Source organism: Apis mellifera, linkage group LG6, assembly GCF_003254395.2.
Source record: "Apis mellifera strain DH4 linkage group LG6, Amel_HAv3.1, whole genome shotgun sequence".
Taxonomy (NCBI): domain Eukaryota; kingdom Metazoa; phylum Arthropoda; class Insecta; order Hymenoptera; family Apidae; genus Apis; species Apis mellifera.
The window spans coordinates 2,674,298-2,697,785 of NC_037643.1; the positions used below are offsets into that span (position 1 = coordinate 2,674,298).

The following is a 23,488-nucleotide window of genomic DNA, read 5'->3' on the forward strand; positions in this document are numbered from 1 at the left end:
AAAACTTTGGATTCAAATATCAAATAATTACTTTGTAAGATGACTTAAGCAATTGCGTAGTAACGTATTAAAAAGAAATAATACGAATGTATTAGATATTGTTCTAAATATTATAAATATCGAAAACTCTATATATATATTCAATTTTTCCTCCATTATATAATTCATCCTGAATCATTGATATTAATTGAGAAATTCATAATTTTTATCCGTCTATCTAAATCTGATATTTAGGTGCATACACATCGGTTTACATAACGCGTTACATAAATCAACGTAACGTTTCTACAACATCAAAAAAATTTCATTAAACGCATTTATATCCATACAAATAATACATTAATTACATCAATTAATATTAAATCTCCTCCCCTTCTGTCCATATTTTCCTAATCACCAAGTATTTAAACATAGTAATAAAATTAAAATAACAACATCGTTAGCTAATAGAAACATTTTAATTATTGCACAACTCGTTTAACAGCGATCAAATCAACTCAATTTATATAGAATATAACAATACTTTCCATGTCTGGCTGCTACATTATGAATGGATCTTTAGGTCGGCCATGTTACTGATTTGTCATATCGAGGTTTCTCACTCCTTTCTGTCTCCTTTCCCCACGAGCTCAGTTTTATCGGTGTGTCAGCCAGCTTATAATACTATTTTCAACAGCGTTCGTCGCCAGTCTACTCGTAACGACGATTGAAAGCAACAGCTCGCACGTAATTGTGTGTAAAAGTGATGTGCGAACGATCGGAGAGAGACTTGTTGGATCCTTTGATCAACAAAATAGTGGCGAATCTTGGCAAAGATTTCGATGACGTACGCTACGAGATATCAGTGCCAAAAGATTCCTTCTTCATCTCGAATCTCTACTTCCTCAACATAAACTCGAATGCCAAGGACACGGATAAAAGGAGAACGGTGAACCTTGTTCTCAAGAAACCGCCCGTTATAGCCAGCGTACGCGATGTAATGAAAACGGACGAGCAATTCCACAACGAGATACTGTTCTATCAAAAATACGCGAAACACCACGAAGAATTTGCTCAATGCGTGTTCACGGAGGAGAAACCGCCATCCGACTCGGCGATCGTTCTCGAGAACGTAGTCGTCCAACGTGGATACGACATCTGCAAATGGAAATACGACATGCCTATCGAGTACACGATGGCCGCGTTTCGAGAGATCGCGAGATTCCACGCAAAAGCTTACGTGACGAAGGAGAGGCGCCGTGAGGAATTCTTCGATTTCGTGAACGAACTCAAGGAGGTCAGGTATTACTCGGAATCGATCTTGAAAGTTGTTCATGACGAAACGGCGAGCAGATCGGTGGAATATCTTCGCGGGCGAGGATACGATCCACGATTCTGCGACAAACTCGAGGATAAATTGAGGAATGCATACGACGGTTTGATTATGAAATACGTGCAACCCGAGGAACCTCTCGCCACGCTTTGCCACGGTGACTTCACTATAAACAACATGTTGTTCAAGAATGAGAACGGTGAAATTAAATGTATGTTCATCGATTTCGCCTTGACTAGGTACGGATCGCCGGTCTTGGATTTGTCCACGTTTCTCTGCCTCCATTGCGCGAGACAGATCGACAAGAGCATGCTTGATAAAGTTTTAAAGGTGTATCACGATTCCTTGACTCGATGTCTCGAGGAAAATGGCGTGGATAGTGAGAAATATTCGTACGAGGTTTTGCGAGAGGATTACAGGAGGAAGGGTCTGTTTGGATTTTTCATCGCCACATTTTTCTTGCCTACAGTGATGGGTTTGAGTTGCGGTGGTCCGGAAGAATTGTTCAAGATGGATATTAAGGACTGGGGATCGGTGTTGCGTGAACAAGGTGGTGACGAATGTTCGGAAATTATGGCGAATATGTTGTTGGGATTGAAAGAATTCGGATGTTTGGACGATTTGCTTGACGATTGATTTTCAATACTCCTTTGTTAATTTTTTTAAGTATTCTTGTTATTGTTTTCCTCCTTTAAAGTATTTTATACATTCTTTTTGTTATTAAGTTCTTTTCAATTTCAATATTTTAGAAGTATTTTAAATTAATGAATTAATAAATGAAAAAAAAAAGTTGCGCTTTATTATTTGAAAATGTGAAATTTTAAAATGATGATGATAATGAAAAGAGAAACATGGAAATGAACCAAAAAAAGTCAATACAAATAAATAAATCTTTGTACGTATTTCAATGTGATTGTTTCATTATCTTTCTTATCTTCTCGTTATTATTTAAAGACAAATTGTTTCAAAGATATATCTTTCTAACCTGATTCTAAACACTGGCGTGAAATTAATTATATATACACACATTACATCAGTGTCTGGCAATCATCGTTTTTATTACATAGTATGACGTGTTCTTTATTTCTCATCAAAAACATAGAAATAATAACGTGCAAAGAATATTATAAAGAATTTTTCTAAATGTTTTTCTACAGATCAAATACATATGCTCATCGATTTCTACTCAATATCGATCATAAATGCCAAAGATCAAACATTGTTTGAACATGATAATATAATCTATTTAAAATTAGTAAACACAAATAATATAAGAGAGAAACGATGCGTTGTTGAAAATATGTTTCTATTCTCGTAAAAGCTATACGATATCTCGTATTTGAACACTATTTTATAAGAATTAATAAGTATTATTTATTTAGAATTTTTAGATTTAATCAAATGGAGTTATAATGCAATTTTTTTGTCAATAAAAAATCTTTTTGTCGAAATTAAATCTCGAAATTTTTCAGCATTTTTTCGTTTAAGTATACATTTATCTAACAATCTTTACAATGTTAATGGAATAATCCATCAGAACTTAAATGTTAAATATTTCAATGTAATTAAATATATTCAAACGATAATTTAGAATTTTTTTTAAAAACTCTTATTGAAAAGCTCATGAAAAAACATAAATAACCACTATTCACTATTTAATATCAAAATAAAGAAAAATATATATTTACATTAATTTCTCTCAGAATTCTCATACGAATCTCGTAAATATAATTCGATCAGATTCTCCATCTTTCCGTAAAATATTCCACGGACACACGGTATGCATTTCCACAAAGTGATAATCTTTTCCTTTGTTGATCGAACGATTTGCGTGACATCTCGAAAATCTTGTCGGAGAGGGAAGAGAAGAATCAACTATTACGACATTTCCGTAACGAAATATACGTATCGAGATATTTGTCGTAGATATCTCTCTTTCGTAAAGACACAAGCACGAGTAACAAGCCGCGTAAAAGGACGGTTTGAAACACGCGCGTCTACACACGTATATACAATATGTACCGCCATCATCGTACGAAATATATACAACGAAATAAAGCTCACCGGCACGATGCGCAAAATTATTCTTTCACCTATATACGTATATATATATATGCAAGTGCTACGTATCTGCCTTTCAAATAGAGGCACTCCGCGACGCGCGGAAAAACTTTGTCATTTCCATATATTTCGCCCACCACTGACATCCCCCCGTCTCCCGGGAAATTCACTTACGTTCTAACCTGAATTTTAAGCCCGTTAAATTCTGCTGCTGGTTCCGCGTGTCTTCGCGGCCGAAACAGAAAGTGAGGGGGGAAGGGGGAAGACTTGGACGAGTTTGCATGCTTCCATCCGATGGAGGATGGCAGACAGAGGAGGAGAAGGGTGTGTATAGGGTGTATCAACTGATTAGGGCGTTGTAAATTGGAAATTTAAATTTTTGTGAAAAGAATTTTTGGAAGAATAGCGGAACTCGATTTGAAGAATTGGGAAGAGAGAATTTGATCGAGGGGATTGTGGTAGGTTGGAATTTATGAAAAGAATAATAGAATTGAGTTGTAGAAAAATTTTGGTTAGGAATTGAGAGATTTGGAATCAGTTTAGTGATTTTTTTTTGTTTGTTTAATGTCTTCATTGTGCTTGAAAATTATGGATTCTTATTCCAAAATTATAAGATTGATTAGTAATTATTTTTTGGAAGATTTGGAAATTTTTGAAAATCATTTAATTATGTTTGCAATATAGAATTTGAAAGGTAGACTATGTATAAGTTATTTTATGTTTAGGTAATTTTAAATATCTATTTCTGTGTGTGTTTACATTAAATTTGATTGATTAGTGATGATCACTTATGAATTCAATCTATATAATCTATATTAAAATAGCAGTAAATATTTACCTAACACTTGTATTTATTTTATTTATTATTTATTTTTCTTGTCCAAATTGATATGAGTAAATAAAAATAAATATATTACATTTTTATCAATATTTAATAATCATTTGAAGAATATTAAAATGAAAAATATATATGTATTGTGTCATTGAATAAAAATATATATATATATATATATATATATATATATATATATATATGTATAAATTAATTTAATTAAATATAGTATAGAAAAAATAGTTTGATATTCTAGATTTAAAATTTAAATCTTTTAATTAAAAATTAAAAGATTTCATTATAAAGGATTATTAAAATTAATTAATAATTATTTTATATCATTAAAGCCTTTTAAAAACTTTTCATAAATTCTTAGCAATGAAATCATACATATATATATTAACATTTTACATTACATATTAATATTAACATATTATATATTAATAAAATATTTTTAAAAATATTTTGCAATATTTTTAGTTTTGTTTTGCATATTTAATCTTGATATTTTACGGATTTGAATAAATTAAAATAAAAATTTATTAAAAAAAAATATTGCATCGATTAATATTAATAATATTAATTATTAAATGTTATTTAATGATTGTAGTATTGTATTTACTTTTTCATACGATAAGAAATGTTAAATGTATGATAAAAATGCTTTATTATTTCAGATAAAACTTTGAAAAAAGTTTTTTTTTTTGCGTTGCGTAATATGTTTATATTTATTTCAATTTATTTCAAAATCTCAAGCTATGTTTCCTATTTTTATTAACAATTTTTTTTATCAGATTTAAATCATTTTTTTTATTAGATTTAAATCTACATATCATATTTTATTATATAAAATAACTTTTATTAATTAAATTGCCACCAGGCCTGTCTCATAATTCTTCGTGATTCATGTTTTTAAGCTTCTTTCCAAATTTCTATTTCTTCATTCCTATTTTGTTTTATTATTTCTCTAGTTTTATTTATATTTTGTCTGCAAAGTTCCACTTAGATCTGGTCGTTAGTTAACCAGACCCAGGTAAATCTCTTCGTTTTTTCTTTTTTATGACCCCTTTTCGCTAACTCCAACTTACTCTATATGTCTGTTTTTTCCTCTTCTCTGAATATTCTTCTTTTTCTCTTTTATATCTCTTACCTTTATCTTTTTTGACATTTTTAAAAACCCTTATTTTTCTGTCGCGTTACAATCTTCATTGCTATTGTTCCTATAAGTGCATTTGTTTACTTGATGAATAAAATATATATTTTAACTATAGAATACATTACAAAACATTAATACATTTGTGCAATATTTTTGGTTAATTCTAGAAAAAATAAATAATTGTGAAATGTTTTGTGCGTCAACAAAAGACTATGATAAAAGAGATGATAAAACAAGATATTTTCGTTGACACAGTCATCTAGTTTTGTCTCTGCCTTGCTTCATTCGACGCAAACTTATTTGTAACACTCATAATTCAATAAATAACTTTATGATATTATATATATAATTGTTATTATATTATATTTTAATTTATCTATTGTATTAAAAATTTCTTTATCCTACATAATATCTAAGATTGAATTCGAAATATTGAACTTCACTTTTTTATTATTACATTCAGCTACATTTTATATTAAAATTCTAACATTTAAATATATAATTTCATCTCTCAAATCTGTTCAAATAACATATGTTCCATAATATAAAATATCATATTTGAAATGTAAGTTATTAGAAACTTTGAAATTTCGAAAATCTATTTCATTCTTAGAATCAGAATGTAACTAATCGAGTTTTTTTCAAAATAGTTTTATTGACATCTGTCACTATAGATAAGATCGATAAGAAATCGTGTCATAGAAATATACTCGCATGTTTGTTTAAATTGTAAAATGTGATAATAACAATTTTTTATTGCTTTTTCTAAGTTTAGATAGTTTTATATCAAAAATAATTTAATCAAAATTGAAAGAGATTTACATATAATACATCAATGATTAATATAATTATTTAAAATTACAAATTCGTTTATGATATATTTATTGCATCTTTAATGTAACTGAATATACAATTAATGATCACAGAAAATTATCTGTTATAATTATACGCACTTTCAATTATTGATTTTGTGTAATTTATTCGATTAATTTTAAAATTATGAAATATTGACAATTACTTTTTATAAATATTTCTCTATATTATATGTAATTTTAGAAAAATACAGTAATATTCAAAACGATATAAACTTGTAAAATCAAAAATATATGTATGAGAAAAAAATTCCTTTTCAAGAATCGCTGTCATATTTAAAAATATATGGACATTTTTTAAAAAATTATTTCTAAAGATGTAGACAGAAGATGAATATGCTTAAGAACTTCAAAAATTATAATATCAATAATAAAATTTTATTAGAATCAAATTTTTATAAGAGAAAATCATTGGAAAAATTATATGGACAAAATTCTTCTTTATTAATTATTAAATTAAAAAAGTTAATAGAAAAATTATAATAATTTCCTAATACACTAAAGTTTAATATTTATTGTCATCGAAAATAAATTATAAAGATTTATTTATATGCAAATGTTAAAAATTATGAAAATTATGAATATGATATTTATAAATATTATTGAAAATAATATTATATGAAGAGTTTAGAAGCCAATCAGTATAAGTCACATTCTCTAACTTATATAATTCAAAAATCTGTTTATTGTTCAAATTTTCAATTAACAATAAATAGAATCAATCAATTAACAGCTTCATTAGTTCAATATTGATTCGTCACTTGAAAATTTAAATTACAAAAAATTTATATAAGATGTTTTATAAGAGAATGCAACTGAACTTTCCACATCTCTCTATTTTTACCATCGTAACAAATCTATTCGAAACTAATCGATTAAATTGCAACAATCTCTTTCGAATATCAATTTATCAACTTTGAGGCAAGATTGATTGATATCCAGATTTAGTTTCGCGATAATTCTTTTTCTCCTTCTCAATTCTGCGGCAAAGCATGTACGAAATGTATCTACAAGAATGAAACTTGGGGAGGAGAACCGCAACATCGATACCACTATCGTATTCATAGTAGGGGGGAGGTTGATACAAATTAGCAGTCGCAGCCAGAAACATGATCCAACTAATCCGTAACCCGGGCTGTGCGGCTTGTTGTTGCGGCATTGCAAACCTTAACAAGAACGTAGCTACGTTACATCCGATTGTAAACGAATCGTTGAACAAACAAACAGCCTAATACGCGGAGAAGAACCATTCTCCAACCTAACCCATGAATATCGATTGCCCACCCTAACTGTGCATCCCCCCTAACCATACATAACCAATGGCGAACTTGTCGCTTACACATTTATCACGTGTAAAGTGATATCCGTTAAAATCGAATAATGCTCGTGCACGATGCACATCGCGTAACTTTTTAAATCAAGACTTTGAATATCATCCGGACAGTGGGAAGCATCTGTGAATTCATTGAATTCCGCCAAGATTGGATGATTGAAGGCTATGAGATAAAGTAGGAAGAAGCAGTTAGAAGAGGATATATCATATAATTTTAAGTAGTGGTGATGATAGCATAATTTATTCGTCGATGATGATTCATTAGCATGTTTGGATATTTTCTAAAGTATGTCATCAAGTTAAATTTTTGGAATGAAAAAAAGATAAAATCAAATTGTGAAATGCTATATTTAGATAAGATATTAGTCTTACTTAGAGATACATGAGTAACGCCATTTTCATTTGTTCATTGAATTCTGTTTTGTATAATTAAAATTCATGTATATACGTATAAGAGTATTAATATTTATGAGATATTTTTGAAGGATTTAGAAACCAAAAAAATATAAAGTCACATAAGAATGTCGATTTATTTATTAGGTTTAAATTATTAATTAAATAAAAGATTCGTTTATTAGATTATAAATAATTGAAGTTTGTGTTAAAAAAAACGAGAAATGGAGAGATCGTTTTATCTTTGTCTTCTACTACTATTATTTTTTTAGTTTAAATTGCTTGTAACTTAATAAATGAGCATCGATCGATATTTTTATATATTAATTTTTTTGTTTATCTCAATTTTTAAAATTGACTCTTTAAAAGATTTATGAATTTATTAATTCCCTCTATTTTTCAACGATAAAAAATTTTTCAATCAATATTATATAGAATGGTTAAATATATTTTTCAATTAGGATGACATAAAAGATTTTTTTATTTTTGTTCTTTACAATGAAGATACGCGATAACTTCAACGCTATAACATCTTTCGAGAATATTCCTACGTTATAAATATAAAACGGGCCTCGTAAACAACCCCCTCGACTTATCCTCTAGAGAGTCCAAGTTCTAACGAAATTAAGAATTCGATAATAAGATTTCGAGATTGCTGATGAAGATAGAGAGGTAGAAAATAAGATTCGACGTGATTCGATGAGATTGATGAGAATATTAAGGAGAGACGTGAAGGATAAGAAGCGGAGAATTGAATTTTATTCTACGGGGGCCATCGAAGATCGATTATGGTTGTTTGGATCTTTTTCTCGAGCTATTCCAACCCTTTAACACGATATTTTCTTAAAATAGAAAAAAAAAAAAAGGAAAAATCTCACAGTTTTATTCCTTTGAGAAAATTTTCAAATTTGACTTAACTTTATAATCAATATTTATAGAGAAAAAGTTTGTAATTTATATTTTATTCGTTCTAATCTTTAACAATTATTTTAATATTTAGATATTATCAATTAAATTTATAATATCATTTAATTTATTTATCAAATTTTTAAAATATACCATCCATATATAAATCACAACTTACTAAAGGTTAACATAATGCGCCATATATACTATATATACACTGCTATCACGTAGAATATAATTAATTATTTCCACGTTATGAAACATCACCCAAGTTGCTATCTACCAATTACTTCTTGTTTACAGGAATGTTTGAGAATTTCCGGACGGATGTACAACACGTAGAATAGCAATAAAAACACGGAATCTCATTTCGTTCCGGTGTTTTCATGGGAAAGACGCATCGTCGAGATAGAAAATGGTGTCAAACAAACGATGAATGTCATCCCTTTGTCTTTATTTAAAGAGAAAACAACGGTTGAAAACTGCAATTCGTCCGTTTTATGAAATCCTGCGAATCTACGTTTATATCCACGCCATCTTATTTTCAATTTGCACTCCTCGCTAAAATATTCATCGACGTGCAAGCGCGACAAAGATGGCTGACTCTCTAATCTCATTCGATTCGTTTCGATAATGAATATCGCGGATCGATCGGGCAAATAAATCGATCGTTCGAAAAGGAAATGTTTCGCGAGACTGATTTAAAGAGATCGTGCATTTATCTTTTGGAAAGTCTGTATCCGAATTATTCGCACTGTTTGATTTACTCGACCGCCGAGAGGGTGAAGATTGACGAGGGTGTTAGAAATATATTTTCACCAAATGTCAACAACATTTGTATAGTGAATTTTCTGGGATCGATGGTGTTAAAAATATATTTTATCAAGTGTCGATGACTTGTATAAATGTGTGCACGGAAATTTTTGGCGGAGCGGAGATATGGAGAGGAATGATTGTATACGAAAAAAATAAATGGGAAATGTGGAGTGAATTGAAATGGATTTTTCATATATATCTATATTTTTCGAAAAAAAAATTTGAATTAGAATTCATACGACATTCGCATCTATTAATCGTGAAACGTACAGTGATTGAAAGTCGTTTTACAAATTTTTATTTCTCCGTGAAATTTTTTTTTCCATATATATTATGTATTTCATTATATTTATATTAAACTTATAATATATATATATATATATATATATATATATATATATATATATATATATATATATATATATACTCACAATATGCTCGTGTATATGGAAGAAATTAGTTAATATATAAATTATATAAAATTATTAATTATGTTAATTAAGTTATATAAAATATAATATATTTAAGCCTGATAAATTAATTAATATGTAAATTTTATGATAAATGATGTGCAAATCATTATATTGCATGTTATATTTAAATTGTATTATAATATTATATTTTATGAAAAATATTATTTTAAGAGGGATTATATTTGATATTTATATATATTTATATTCATCTATTATAAGAATTTCCAATTAGAAGAAAGATCCATAAAGATGGAACAAATATTTCGATATCAATCAAGCAAAAAAATTTAAATTTTACAGGTAACAATTTTCGTTTGAGAATTATTCTATTTTTATTTTTCGAAAGTAAACGATTTAGATTTCAATCTAAATAAAGCTGTCACACTGCTGAAATTGATACATGCACTGTGTAAGCAGATATTGCAAATCATTCAACTGGAGAGAGAGAGCTGTTGTAAGCGTAAATGTAGTTATTCGAGTTTATCCCTTCATGTTCTGTTGAAGTATCGAATATTCTTTTCTTGTGCACATATTTAAATAAACGATGATATGTAAAATATATACTTAAAATTTAAATTAAATTAAAAATTATATTTTTTAAAACATTGCTTGGAAATGATTAGCATTATAAAATGATTATATTATCCAAAGAATAATATTATCGATGTTATAGGATGTTCTATCCGAATTTTTTTTATTACGAATGAATTGTAAACAAATTTATTTGTCTGTTTACGATTAATTTATATTAAAACAAAACATTTTTTTCTTATATTTCATTGTAATAAAAATTATTTTTTAAACATTCACTCTTCGTAATTTTTCAATATGTTTATTTCCTCTTTCGAGAAACTTCAAGTACTTTTATTATTGCAAATTTTATCGTATATTCTTCTAAAGTGCACAGTAAAAGTTGGATCATAGAAGTATTATATTTCACGATATGTGACGTTAAATCGACAATATAATAGTTGCTTTATTCTCTGAACACAATTCACATACAATTCATTGTTCATTCTAAAGTATTGATAATTTTGAAACAAAGAACTTGTTGAATATTTAAATATATCTTTCTTACTTTAATCCATTAATATGCACAATTAATAATAAACAGAAATATTTATACCTCAATTTTTATATAACAAAAATTTAATTCTTCTTTTATCTTCTTGTGTTAAAAAATTTTTTTCAATCGACTGTAATAATTCTGAAATAAAATAAAAATTATACTTGACAACCATTCGTTCTAAATAAATCGTACAATAAAACATTAATCAACGAAATACTCGCAAATAAATAAAATAAAAAGATTTCTCAAGTATATATGGCTATCTCGATCCGCAGTGTCAAAGTTTACACCATCTATTATATATTCCATACTAATTCCCCATAAGTTCGCCTCAAATTTCTCCAAAATAAAGAGACCTGTACAGTCCCCGAACTATGCTCATAATTAAACACACATACATTAACAATATTTAACATTCCAACAAGCGACCAAGGAAACAGGTTATTCGGTGCTTACATTAAGTAGCACCCAAGGAACACAAACAGATGTAATTCCGAGACACAAGGTGAATTTATCTTCGCGGTATACCGCGATACCCCGGGACAAGAAAAGCGACCTCTGCTTGCCAAAACACGGCCACGACTCAAGGGGAAGAGGGGGGAGGGAAGGGGAGGCATATGCGGGCTCGTATTCCGTGTTCCCTATGAATCTCTAATAACCAATGCGGTCACCGTGGTCTCCGTCGATTTCTCGAAAACAGAAAACTCTGGGATTCTGAGTGATCGCGAACGACACACACACATACACATATTCGCGTGCGCGCGCGTGCGTATACACTGCGATAAATAATTCCTGGTCGCCGGCAAACCGTAGAAAGTAACGTCCCAAGGGTCTTTCGGGTTCGCCTCCGGTGTACATTTGAACGAACGTTTCCTGCATCCATTTCGTCGGTTGCCATTTCGTTTCACGTGACGCCGAGCGATCTGACTAACGGAAGATGGCGTAGGATTGATCGAGGACTTAAGATTTGACGAGATTCGACTCGAGAATTTGACGAGTTTAGAGAGCAAACTTTTATTCTTGTGGAGATAATAATGATAAGTTTTACGAAGATGTTTTGATCAATTATTATTAATTATTTTGTTAATTGTTAATTATTGTAAAGTGGAACTTATTATTTGGGAAAATTGGACAATTTATATTTGATATTATTGTGAAAAGAAAATTTGTTAGAAAGGAAAAGGAATGATAATGTAATTTATTATATAAATTTTGTTATTGAATTTTAATGAAATCGTAGAAAATTTATCATATTACAGGCCATATGATAAATTTAAAATAATACAGCAGCAGAGGATTAAACAGAGATTTTTAAATTTTAAAGCGTATTTATTAACTAATGTTTCTTGCATTAATGTTTCTGAATAAATCGATTGTCATATCATCGTTATTTATTAAACGATGTAAATTTTATCACATGTAGAAAACTGTTAATAAAATATTTCTTCGAAAGAAATAAAGTCAATTCTATGATTAAAATTTTCGATGAAAATTTATTATTCTATTTAAATTACGATCATTCGAATGTATATCAATATTTATGAATAATTTCCATCATGACAAGCAACAATGTATTTATAAGTAATTTTTTTCAATGAGACTTTATGAATTATGCAATGTGGCACATTACACAACACATAATGTAAACATATAACAACGTTGGCTCAGAATAATTAATATACATTGCTATATATTCTTGAAATAAAAGTATTTCAAGGATATTGATAAATTTAATATTTACATTTCAATTATTAAATATAATCTTTATTAATTGCGCGTAATTATTTCTTACACGAATAAATAATTATAAATCTTCTTTCTTTGAATTAATTCACAAGATAAATATATTATCAACATAAATATATTAAAATCTGATGAATAAAGAAAATTCTTTTCAACATATTTCGTCAATAAATAGATCAATAAAAAAATCAAATAATCGGTTTTTCTCTTTGAAGTAGAAAAGTTTAATAAAAAATTATTAAATATACAAAATGATAGAAAACCATCAAAACTAAGAAATAAATTAAATTCTATTACATTATTATATTTATAATTATCCCAATTTTTTAAAACAACTTAAAAAATATTCCACCCTGTTGTATCAATCTATTGAAAAAACTGGTAAAATAGATCACACCTCTCATAGATCGCACACATCCATCAATCACGTCACTCGATCTTGATCAACCCGATCCAAAGAACAAAAATAACACCCTGTTTCCAAGCCCCGCCACCTGGAAACCCTCCAAAATCCTTAAAACATCCCTCCTCCTATCCCGAAGATCGCATCCCGAGGATTTACGGAGCAGCTGACTTGCAAGACGTCTCGAACGTCCCCTCGTTTCAGATGTTTGCGCGAGAATTTTCTCGAACAAGGAACGACGGACGGATGGACGATTCCCCTCCCCTCCTCCTCTCACTGTGCATCCCACCTCTCGAGTGGGGGAGCGCGGATATAGAATCTGAAAAGGAGTAAACACCGGGAGAGGATATGGAGGCCGGAGAGGTAACTATGCAAATGCAAGAGTACATTTATCTCGGCACCACGCCCATGTATTTCCTGGGAGCTTCCGGACGCATTGTCGGTAGCGGTAGAATCGAATCCCCACACCTCCATCTCCCACGCCGCGGTCCTCTTTCATCTTTCTCGCGCGGGATATCCAACCCTTCCTCTCTGTCTCTCTCTCTCCTTCTCCCTTTTTACGCTATCCTCTCTCTCTCTCTCACTTCCACCGCGTGTATGCACGAGAGTGCCACACCACCCCGGACCGATACTCGGGAGATTTACGAGCAAACTAGCCCCGGTCCCCAGGGCTAATAGACCGGCAAGTTATGGGCCAATTCAATTTAATTTCGAAAATAAACAACCGCCAACGGCGACGTTGGTCAATTTATTCGGAAATACCGCGATATTCCGATCGCGATTCGGACTTCGCGAGAGGGAAAAAGGGAGGGAAAGAGGGAGAACGTCGTCGGGTCTGCAGAGCGACGGATCTTCTATATATTAGCGGAAGTGAGTGGTAAGTGTTTTGAATTTTTAGGTAATTCACAGGGAAATAGGTAAAATTAAACGTTAAATCAAGCATTTGATTCGTGTGTGTGTATATATATATATATATATATATGTTGGCAACTGGCCAGCAGCCATTTTTTACGCTCAACATCCAAATATTTTCCACGACGAATTTACGCTCCCATTACGCTTGTATTTTTGTCCTTTTATCGTCTCTTATTCCTTTTCTCTGTGTTGTGGCCGGTTCTGGCATCACCATGCGTTTAGGTGAAGGAGTGAAAAATGGAGAAGCTTGCAGGGGATATGGTTTTGGGGAGTGGGCTCGTTCGGAGGGATGACCTGGAAAACTATCGTACGAATTTTTTCGTAAATGTTGCTATCTCGAGTTTGCAAGCTATTCTAAAGTTCGCAAGAATGCTAAATTCATTAATTATTTTTCGCCTTCGTCGTTTTGGCAAGTGAAATATAAAATAGTGAAGTTATATACCGTAAGGTTTTAGATTCGGATGAAAATATTTCATAGATTCTTTCATATCTGAATGTTTGATCCATCTATCTTTAATTTATCTTAAATTAATCTTAAATTTCTTTTCGAGTATAAAATACATTAGAAAAATACGTAGTTTCAATACTCAGAAGTAAATATCAAGATTTAGTTAAAATTACGTCTTTAATGACAATGTAATATAACTTTACATCTTCGAGACAACTATTATCTTTATCTTTCCAAATGTTTTGTATGGAATGTGCTCTCACACTTAAGAAGTGGCCATTTCCGCAAAATATAATTCGTGGAAAATCATTTTACACGAAGTAAAGGATTATGTACGTTCGTGTTGATTGAACGATGGTTGCTGGTCGATCCTCGTTGGATATGTCTTCGTCGACCTAGATTTACGACATTTTATGCAATGCAAAATTTTCCCATAACTCTTCATTTTTACACATCATAAATCTGATCGAATCTGCTTACGAGCCTCAAATATTTTGTCTCGCTCTTGGATGGAATATTTCGCGAATATCTGAACATCCAAGACAATTGTCTGAGACATCTTACTTATTTCCTTTCAGTAAGTAACACTTTCTTTTTGAAAATATCTTAAAGATTTATATATACTTGTTTCGTTCAATGATTAAATATCTATTAAAAATTAAAAAATTTAAATATACATTTTTTACTTGGAAAACATATTCGTTTATTTTACAATATCTTTTTTGCATATATATTGTTCACGAATTTCAATACAAATTAAATTCTAATATCCAAGGAACGTTTCTCTATACATTCTCCTCGAAACAAAATGTCCATGTCGTTTAATTTCACAAAGAGATGGCGTCCATAAAATCCTCCATGCATTTGTGATACACTCGTAGACCAACTCGAACTTGTCGTGGCGAAATCGTTCAACACGTATAATGCATATACATGCTCCTTGGTTGGATACTGCAATAGTTGGATATCTAAATTCGCTTCTAAATTCGTTCCCTTCTCGAGAACGTAGAATATCCGGAATATGGCGGAAGGAAGGACCTGGAAAGCTCGAGATCGTGTCATTACAACGACATCTTGTCGCGAGTGTCTGGCATACGGTGCGTCTTCTACTCGAACTTTCTGCCCGACAATCGCTGCCATTTTTGCCCGCACGAGCGAAATTGCTTTCCTATAATTCTGAAACGAAGTCGAGATACTGCATTCTCACGAGAAAATGGAACGCAAACGTGGAAGCTGTATGAGCGTTTGTTGATGACGGTGAAACGCGTATGCGCTTGGACAACGATCCACTTGCACGAATACGAAGGGATCATTTCATTTTCAATTTCTTTGCCACGTGCAGCTTTGAAATAAGGGAGAAGACTGGGGGGAGGGAGGGAAGGAAGAGAAGTTGCGGAGTTCGTGAGCGAACTTGTTAATAAAGCGACCTCTAGCAGTTCATGACTTGCATATGTTAGATTCGAGATAGCGATATAATTTTGCAGATAAAAAGTTATATTATATAAAAATAATATCTGAGAGTTGTTTAAATTTGAATAATTTAATTTGCTGATCAATTTTTATAGATTATCAACTTTTGTTTTCTAATATATCAATACACTTTTATATTTTCTTGTAATGATTCTGAATTTTGATAATAATGCTGATAATGATATATCTTCGAATACTTTTAGATAATATGAGAAATAAAAATATCGATAAATTCATTTCGCAACTGAAAATTTACGAAAAGGTAGATACAGATCTCTTTATTGTAAGAAAATTTAATCTCGATTTTTCACGCCGTTGTTTCGAATACTTCGTTCAACGAAATAAACAATGCGAAACAAAACTCGACAGAAATTAAATTCAGTCTCGCCGTGAATACTATTCAAGTTTATCGAATCGACAACTCGCATACATCGAGAAATATCTTTTCCTTTATCACTTAAACCAGGGGCAAAAGCCGGCCTATTATTGGACGCCGATATTCATACCGGTCAAGCTGTCGATAAGCGGCTCTGCTCCCCACACTTCCCCCCTTTCCCCTCCCCCCATATCCCCCTAATCATGGCGTTATAACATCGTGTTGATCATCACACGTGTAATTGGCTCCGTAAAACCCCTTGTATCCGTGTACCCACGCTCGATCCCGCCATGTCATTCCTTCGATTGCATCGGATCGCGACGTGAATTTGCATTTCTATCAACGCTCCATCGCTTCGTCCAATATTCAATGTCAAGTATTCATCGATATGATTTTTTTCATGCATTTCCTCTTTCTTTTATTTTGCGACGATTAATTGATCGGTAGAGTTATTAAATTATGATCGATAAAAATATGTTATGTTTATGAAAAATCATATTTTTATAATCATGGATAAAAAAATAAAAGTTAAATGATTTGTTTCGTCTACTGTTTCATTCTTCTTCTTCTTTTTTATATTGTGTATTTTTGTATAATTTTAATAAATTATCAAATTTGTTATAAATATATTTAACATCTATTAGCTATGACAAAGTTGTGAAATTCTTTTTTCTGATGAAATTAATGATTTTTAATATAAAAAGATGTGACAGATTTGCTTGCATGATTAAGAATTAGTTATGAAGAATGTGAACAAGTGATCGTTTTCTTTATATCGAAATTTGCGATATAATTCGTTAAGAAAAATTAAAATTGCCTTTAATAAAATTTAATATCGATCTGATACAATATTGAAAATCGAAATAAAACATATTTGTTTGCAGTGGGATGCTTCCTCTCTGTCTTCTTTTAATAAACAAAAACCAATTTAATTACAATTTACCTTTTAGTTTAATTAAATAAAATTCTTCTAAAATTTTTCTAAAATTTTAACAAAAAAGACTCGTTACAAAACCATTCCAATCGCGCACATAATTACGACAAAGATATTCAAGATGATTCATAAAATGGATTCCCAGAAATCATTGCATCATTGAACGAAATACTTTGAGGAAATTTTTGCAAATACGATTTGCAGATAGAAAATTTTTATGCAAATTGACATTTTAATAAAAGCAACGTGAAAAATAAAAACCTGTTTCATTCTTTAAATATTTTAACGCGCGTTCCCTACGCTTCTTGCAGATTTAAATTTTCGATAAATGGATAAACATTGGCAATCTAGCGATCAGATCTGTTTCAATTACATTCCAATACATTGATTGACAATTTCATTCAGAGACAATCGAAATGTATCATCTGTTCTCGTTTCGTTTTCTTTTTTTTCTTTCCTTTTCGATTGAATATATCGATGTCTCGTAAATTGCGATCCCTCCCACCAGATTTCCGGATTTCGCGATACATATCGGCGATTATCCCGATTAATCAGTCCCGCATCGAACTCAAGAGATTGTCGAAGTTGAACGAGATTCGTCAGAGATTAAATGATCAATTAAGTCGTTGGAGTGTGGATAAAGGGATACGTTTGTGGAGTTCGATAACAATGAGGTTTGAACGAATTGTCGTTGGATAAATGGAACGAGTAAGAATAAAGCTTGTTTTGATTAATCGTTGGCGAATTGCTGACGGAATTTAAATTATGAGCACCGAGATTTGCGGCGGTATTTATTCTGCGAAAGAAATGGTTCGTTAATTCCCTTGTTACATTTCACCCCCTTCCCTCCTCCATTTTATTGATTTTCTTCCCCGACCATCCTTTGAATATCTTGATAATATTATTGTTATAATAATTATAATAATATTATGATTATAATATTATTATAATATAGTATAATATGATACAAGAAGAGAATTATCGTATATAAATAATCAAGAAAACTTTTGTCTTTTCGTTCAAACGAACGAATATATTAAAATTTATTTTAAAAATCTTCAACTTATTCTTCAATTTGATTATTACGATTTATTATGTATACAGTCAATTCAAATACTATACATTGTCGTATTTTCTATGAAATAAAGTTTCGTCTTTATCTTTATTATCTTAATTTATCACCTAGGGAATTATGCAAGAGAAGTACAGACTTTTCCAAATAGATTTTACAAGAGTGATATTTACTGTTGGCGAGTATACAGCAATCGAACAGATAAAACCGATCCAATTGTCTACGAATCTGTATGTTATGGTCATTCCCTTTATTGCAGCGCGAAAATGGTACCGCGAAAGATCGATAGTTGACGACGCATAGGGCGACGCGAGAATCCAAGAGTTTCTGGTTTCTGTTTCGAGGTCGAATGTTATACTTACACGAGATAAAACCACCGCGACGATATTTCAACGGACTAAGAAATAGCTTTGTACGAGGAGGGCAGGAAAGAAAAACAAAAGAGATATGGAATGAGAAGAGAGAAATGGAAGAAAAAATAAAAATATGGGGAACAAGTTGAAACAAGTGTTGCGTGTAATAGAAACATAAATATATTGCTATATTAAACTTTTCTATATTATTCTTAGTTTCATCTGAAAGGAGAAAAAAATTATAAAGAAATTTGTTACAAACAATTTTCCTAATATTTGTCAATAAATGTAATAAGATAATACAAAAGTATTAAAAGAAGTCCAGGCACAAAAAAAGATTTAACATTTATTATTATATTGAATTTCTACTACTATTTCAATTCAAAATTACAAATTAATTTTTGAATAATTTTTAAATTTTATATAATAAAACACGTGATAAAAAGAAGAAAAACTAATTAATCAATTTTTATCAAAACGATAAATAAAAACGAAATACTGTAAATACTTTAGAGAGGGGCAAGATAAGAAAAAGTAGAAGGAAATGGAAAAATATTATTGGGGGAAAAAAAAATGAAAAACACGAAAAGTGTTTCAAGGAGAAAAAATTTGGAAGATAAAAGAATAATCGTATTAGCATTCTAAAACGTGTCTTCGAATTCTCTCTCGACCACATCTTACTTCGTTCAGTTATTCATAACAACATCGCGGAAACCAAAATCGAAAATGTTTGCACGGGCGAAACTACGGCTCGTATATAGTATGCAGAATGGCGATTAATTAACTTCCGCGATGAATTTCTAGACGAACGTTTTGAACGTATACCTTTAGATCAAATACTCCTCTGTTTGCTCGTCGTCTGTGCACGATTATTAATTGTGACACGTTCAGGGTAGGTGTAACGACTCGGAGCACGAAACGGAAAGGGGACATTCGAAATTTCGTGATATACGGCCACGTTCCAAGTTACAGATCGATGAGTCTCTTTGTTGGCTGTAGCTTTATGCTACATTTTTTTTAATCGAACACTAGCTTCCTTTGACACCCAGGCGATTCGTTCGATTATATTTATTGATTAAGGAGGAGAAGAAAATACTTTCCTGCAAACTAATATTAATAGTAATTACTTATTATATTAATAAATAAATAAATCGATTTAATATACTTAAAAAGACAAAGTTGAAATTATTTGCATAATATAATGTCTTTGTTGAGCCAAACAATCTTGTTAAACAAATCACTCTATAGAACAAAATTAGTTCCTCTCAATTAATGCACACAATGCAAACTTTTAAAATATAAACAGTGTGTGCAGAAAATATAAACACAATCATTCAACACGTATAAATGCAATTATCCAACGAGTTCAAACATTGTTTGAAACATACTAACTCTTGCGAAGGAACAAGTTACAAAAAAAAAACATTCGAAAACATTCTCAAACTTCTTTCCCTTATCAACACGTTATCCCAACCCTCCTCCTTCGATCAAAGAGCGAAGTGAACTCGATAAACCGAAGTGATCTCGAGGGAAAAATCCTTAAGAGGGGAAAGGGGGAGGTAACACAGTTAAGCTTTCACGTTCGTTCATGGCTAATTGATCTCAGATTTCCCGGACAAAAGAATCCTCTCCTATTGGACTGATTCATAAGTTTGAAGGAACGAATCTCGAAGTTGATTCGACCGATTCACGCGATTCTCGTCCGTTCTTTCGATCGTCGTGAACATGTTAACGATTACTCGATAACGAAACGGCAATACAACAATATGAAGCCGTACAGGCAAGACCTATCCCTCGTGTACTACACGTCGAAAGGGTTTGTAACCGGATATAGGCTAATCTCGCCTCACGCGGGTTTCCTTCTGCGGAGTGGCTGTTCTGCGCTTTTCGACGGCCACGTGTCGCGCCCGGGGAAGAAATTAAGCGGACGGAATAACGATGTAAGCCAACCGATGTAAGCTTTCGCGCGGTTCTGAACCGGAGAAACGTGGCGGAAGGGTTAATCCGACCTCGGGATGCCTCAGGGTCGCCGTGAAGTCCTTTGACAGAGAGGGGAGATTGAAGTTAGCTTGGAAACGAATGGAACGAGAAATGATTGAAGGGAAAGGAAAAAACTAGAAAGTGTGAGGAAATGGGGAAAAATGGAAGTTCTACTATGTCGATCTCTGAAGAAAAACTGTTTTGGAATTTTTCTTTATTGTAATTGTATTTTTGTTTGATAGAATTTTTAAGCTTTTCGTTTTGAGTGAAAAATGTATCGTGAGAAAATAAAGAAATATATATATAATAACGAATATTACTGTTTTAATTATTCTAATTATTCCGCCAGATGGAGTTAAAATGTACCTATCATATATTCAATAACGAAAAACGTTCCTACATATTTCTTAAATGTTCTATTGAGAAAAACTTTTCTCAAGATAAAAATTTAATAATTGTAACAAGTATGAGAAATTATAGCTAACTAGTTTTGAAAATCGATATAAGAAAGCTGTGTTAACTCATTAATCATAACTCTTGGATCTTGGAGTTGGTATCAGTAATCTCTTAATTGAATATTTAAGAGGAATTATTCATTTTAGAGAATCGAAATGAAGACTGTATTTAAAGAGAAGTGATATGAGCAAGAAATCGTGACTGATGATTTCCTTCAGGGGCATTCACTTGAGGAAGATTTATCACGAGTCGAATACTCGAGGAGCGTTCTCGTCTGATCTTCCAGAAACTGTTTCATAACTGTTGTTTCAGTTGAATCTAAAATTACAGAACGAAAATACAGCTTTATACCAACAATTTCCTTTATTTTCTTCCATATAACAGAAAATAGTTAAATTATTAAACGAGAATCAAGCTTGAGATAACTTCCCAGAACAATATTACTGAACGATTCAACGTCTATTCAACCCGAATTGAAGATGTTAATATTATCGAAGTAATCAAGAATTTCAAGAAATCCAAAGGAGAAGAGATTAAAATAGAAAGTCCGGGCAAGTTGCCTTTCTCCCTCATTAATTCACGTTCACTGAATATTTAAACGACTCTTAAACAATCAAATGTGTTACTAATTCCGAGCGAATCTTGAAATTTTCTTACCGAAAAGTGGATCACTCCTAGAAAATTTTAAATAAACGTGGATATATCGAGGAAATTAAATCTATACAGAGTGATACTTTTTTTTTTTTAGCTGGAATTAAAGTGGATACAGTCATTTCAATCGTTATTCATTGCTCTGAGACGAATAGACAAAGGAGAAATGTCAAATTATTTTAATCTTTTTACAATTTATTCGAGGTATTTTCTTTTTATCCTCTGCTCTTTCTAGAATTCACTATTTCGAATAGCTTTTTACTTCATGATGGAAAATGATGGAAATTTTTTTCACATTATTTCTAATCCCTCTTATTTCAATCTGTCTAAATTTTAATTCTATTCCAACACTCGAAAGATTTCTACGCTTTCTTTGAGATATAATACTAAATCCTTTTTTGTTTTAATTATATGAAATGAAGAATGCAAAATCATTTTTTATTTATAATTCATAATTCAAATTCTCCTTGTGCAGGATATATTTTTCACATTGACAGCAGAGCTGGTGGAAAAATTCTTTCTGAGTGAAAAAAATAAGGGAAAATAGTAACATAATAGAAATGAAAAACCATATTTTTAAAAATAATTGAAAATTGAATATTTTGAATTATATTGAAAAATAAAGGATTCCTCTCTAAAGAATACAGGATTTCAATTTTTATAAACTATGAAATAAGAAAAATAAAAATGATGACTATTTTTCTTACTATTTTTTATTATTAATTACTATAGATATAATCAAATATTTAGATAAAAATATTTAGATAAAAATCCTATAATTAATCAAAGATGGATATCTTCTTCGAACAATTTCGAAATTACAAACTACATTTCCTCTTTACTTCCCTTTGAATTTTCTTCCTTCTAGAAAATTTTTCAGGCGGCCTTGATTGGGAGTTGGGACTGCCACTTCAACTTCAACGGAAAGCGGAAGTCATCGAGCCGATCTCGAAGTACGATATCCGCGCATTATGCGCAATATTCGAGGCCCATAGTAATGGATGGCCGCGCGAATGCAATATTAGCAATCGATCAAAGAAACTTTACATCCATATGGATTTCGCGTGCTCAGCGAAAAACCTTCCTGGCCTTAATACCAGCTACTGTATTATTCGACGGCCCACCGTTCCCCGTTCCATCACCACCCCCCTTCCTCCCCTTCTAAAAAAATTACAGACTTATAGAGGGCCGAGGAGGAGGAACGTTATTCCGTTTTTATTCTGCAATCATCCCGGGACTAGTTTCGAACGCGGCTGTTTCGACGCTTCTATTTCTCTATAGGCGCACGAACAAAAGCGTCCCGTTTCATTTTATTTTATTTTATTCCTCCGTGAAGGAGGAGGAGCAGCGCGTCCCACGGTTATGAAACGCCCACGCAATTATTCCCTCCGCCGAAAAACAGAAGGGGAGGGGGGAGAGAAGAGAGAGAAAGGGTTCGTAATAACAGGAGAATTCGTAATAATT

At 31.3% G+C, this 23,488-nt stretch overlaps 1 protein-coding gene across 1 annotated transcript; it reads left to right on the forward strand.

The window, feature by feature from the left end:
- The first annotated feature begins 636 nt into the window (after window positions 1-636).
- On the forward strand, window positions 637-2,567 carry LOC726672. Its single transcript, XM_026441301.1, has one exon. The coding sequence runs from the start codon at window positions 746-748 to the stop codon at window positions 1,946-1,948; it is 1,203 nt and encodes a 400-aa protein (XP_026297086.1). The 5' UTR covers window positions 637-745; the 3' UTR covers window positions 1,949-2,567.
- Window positions 2,568-23,488: the final 20,921 nt, after the last annotated feature.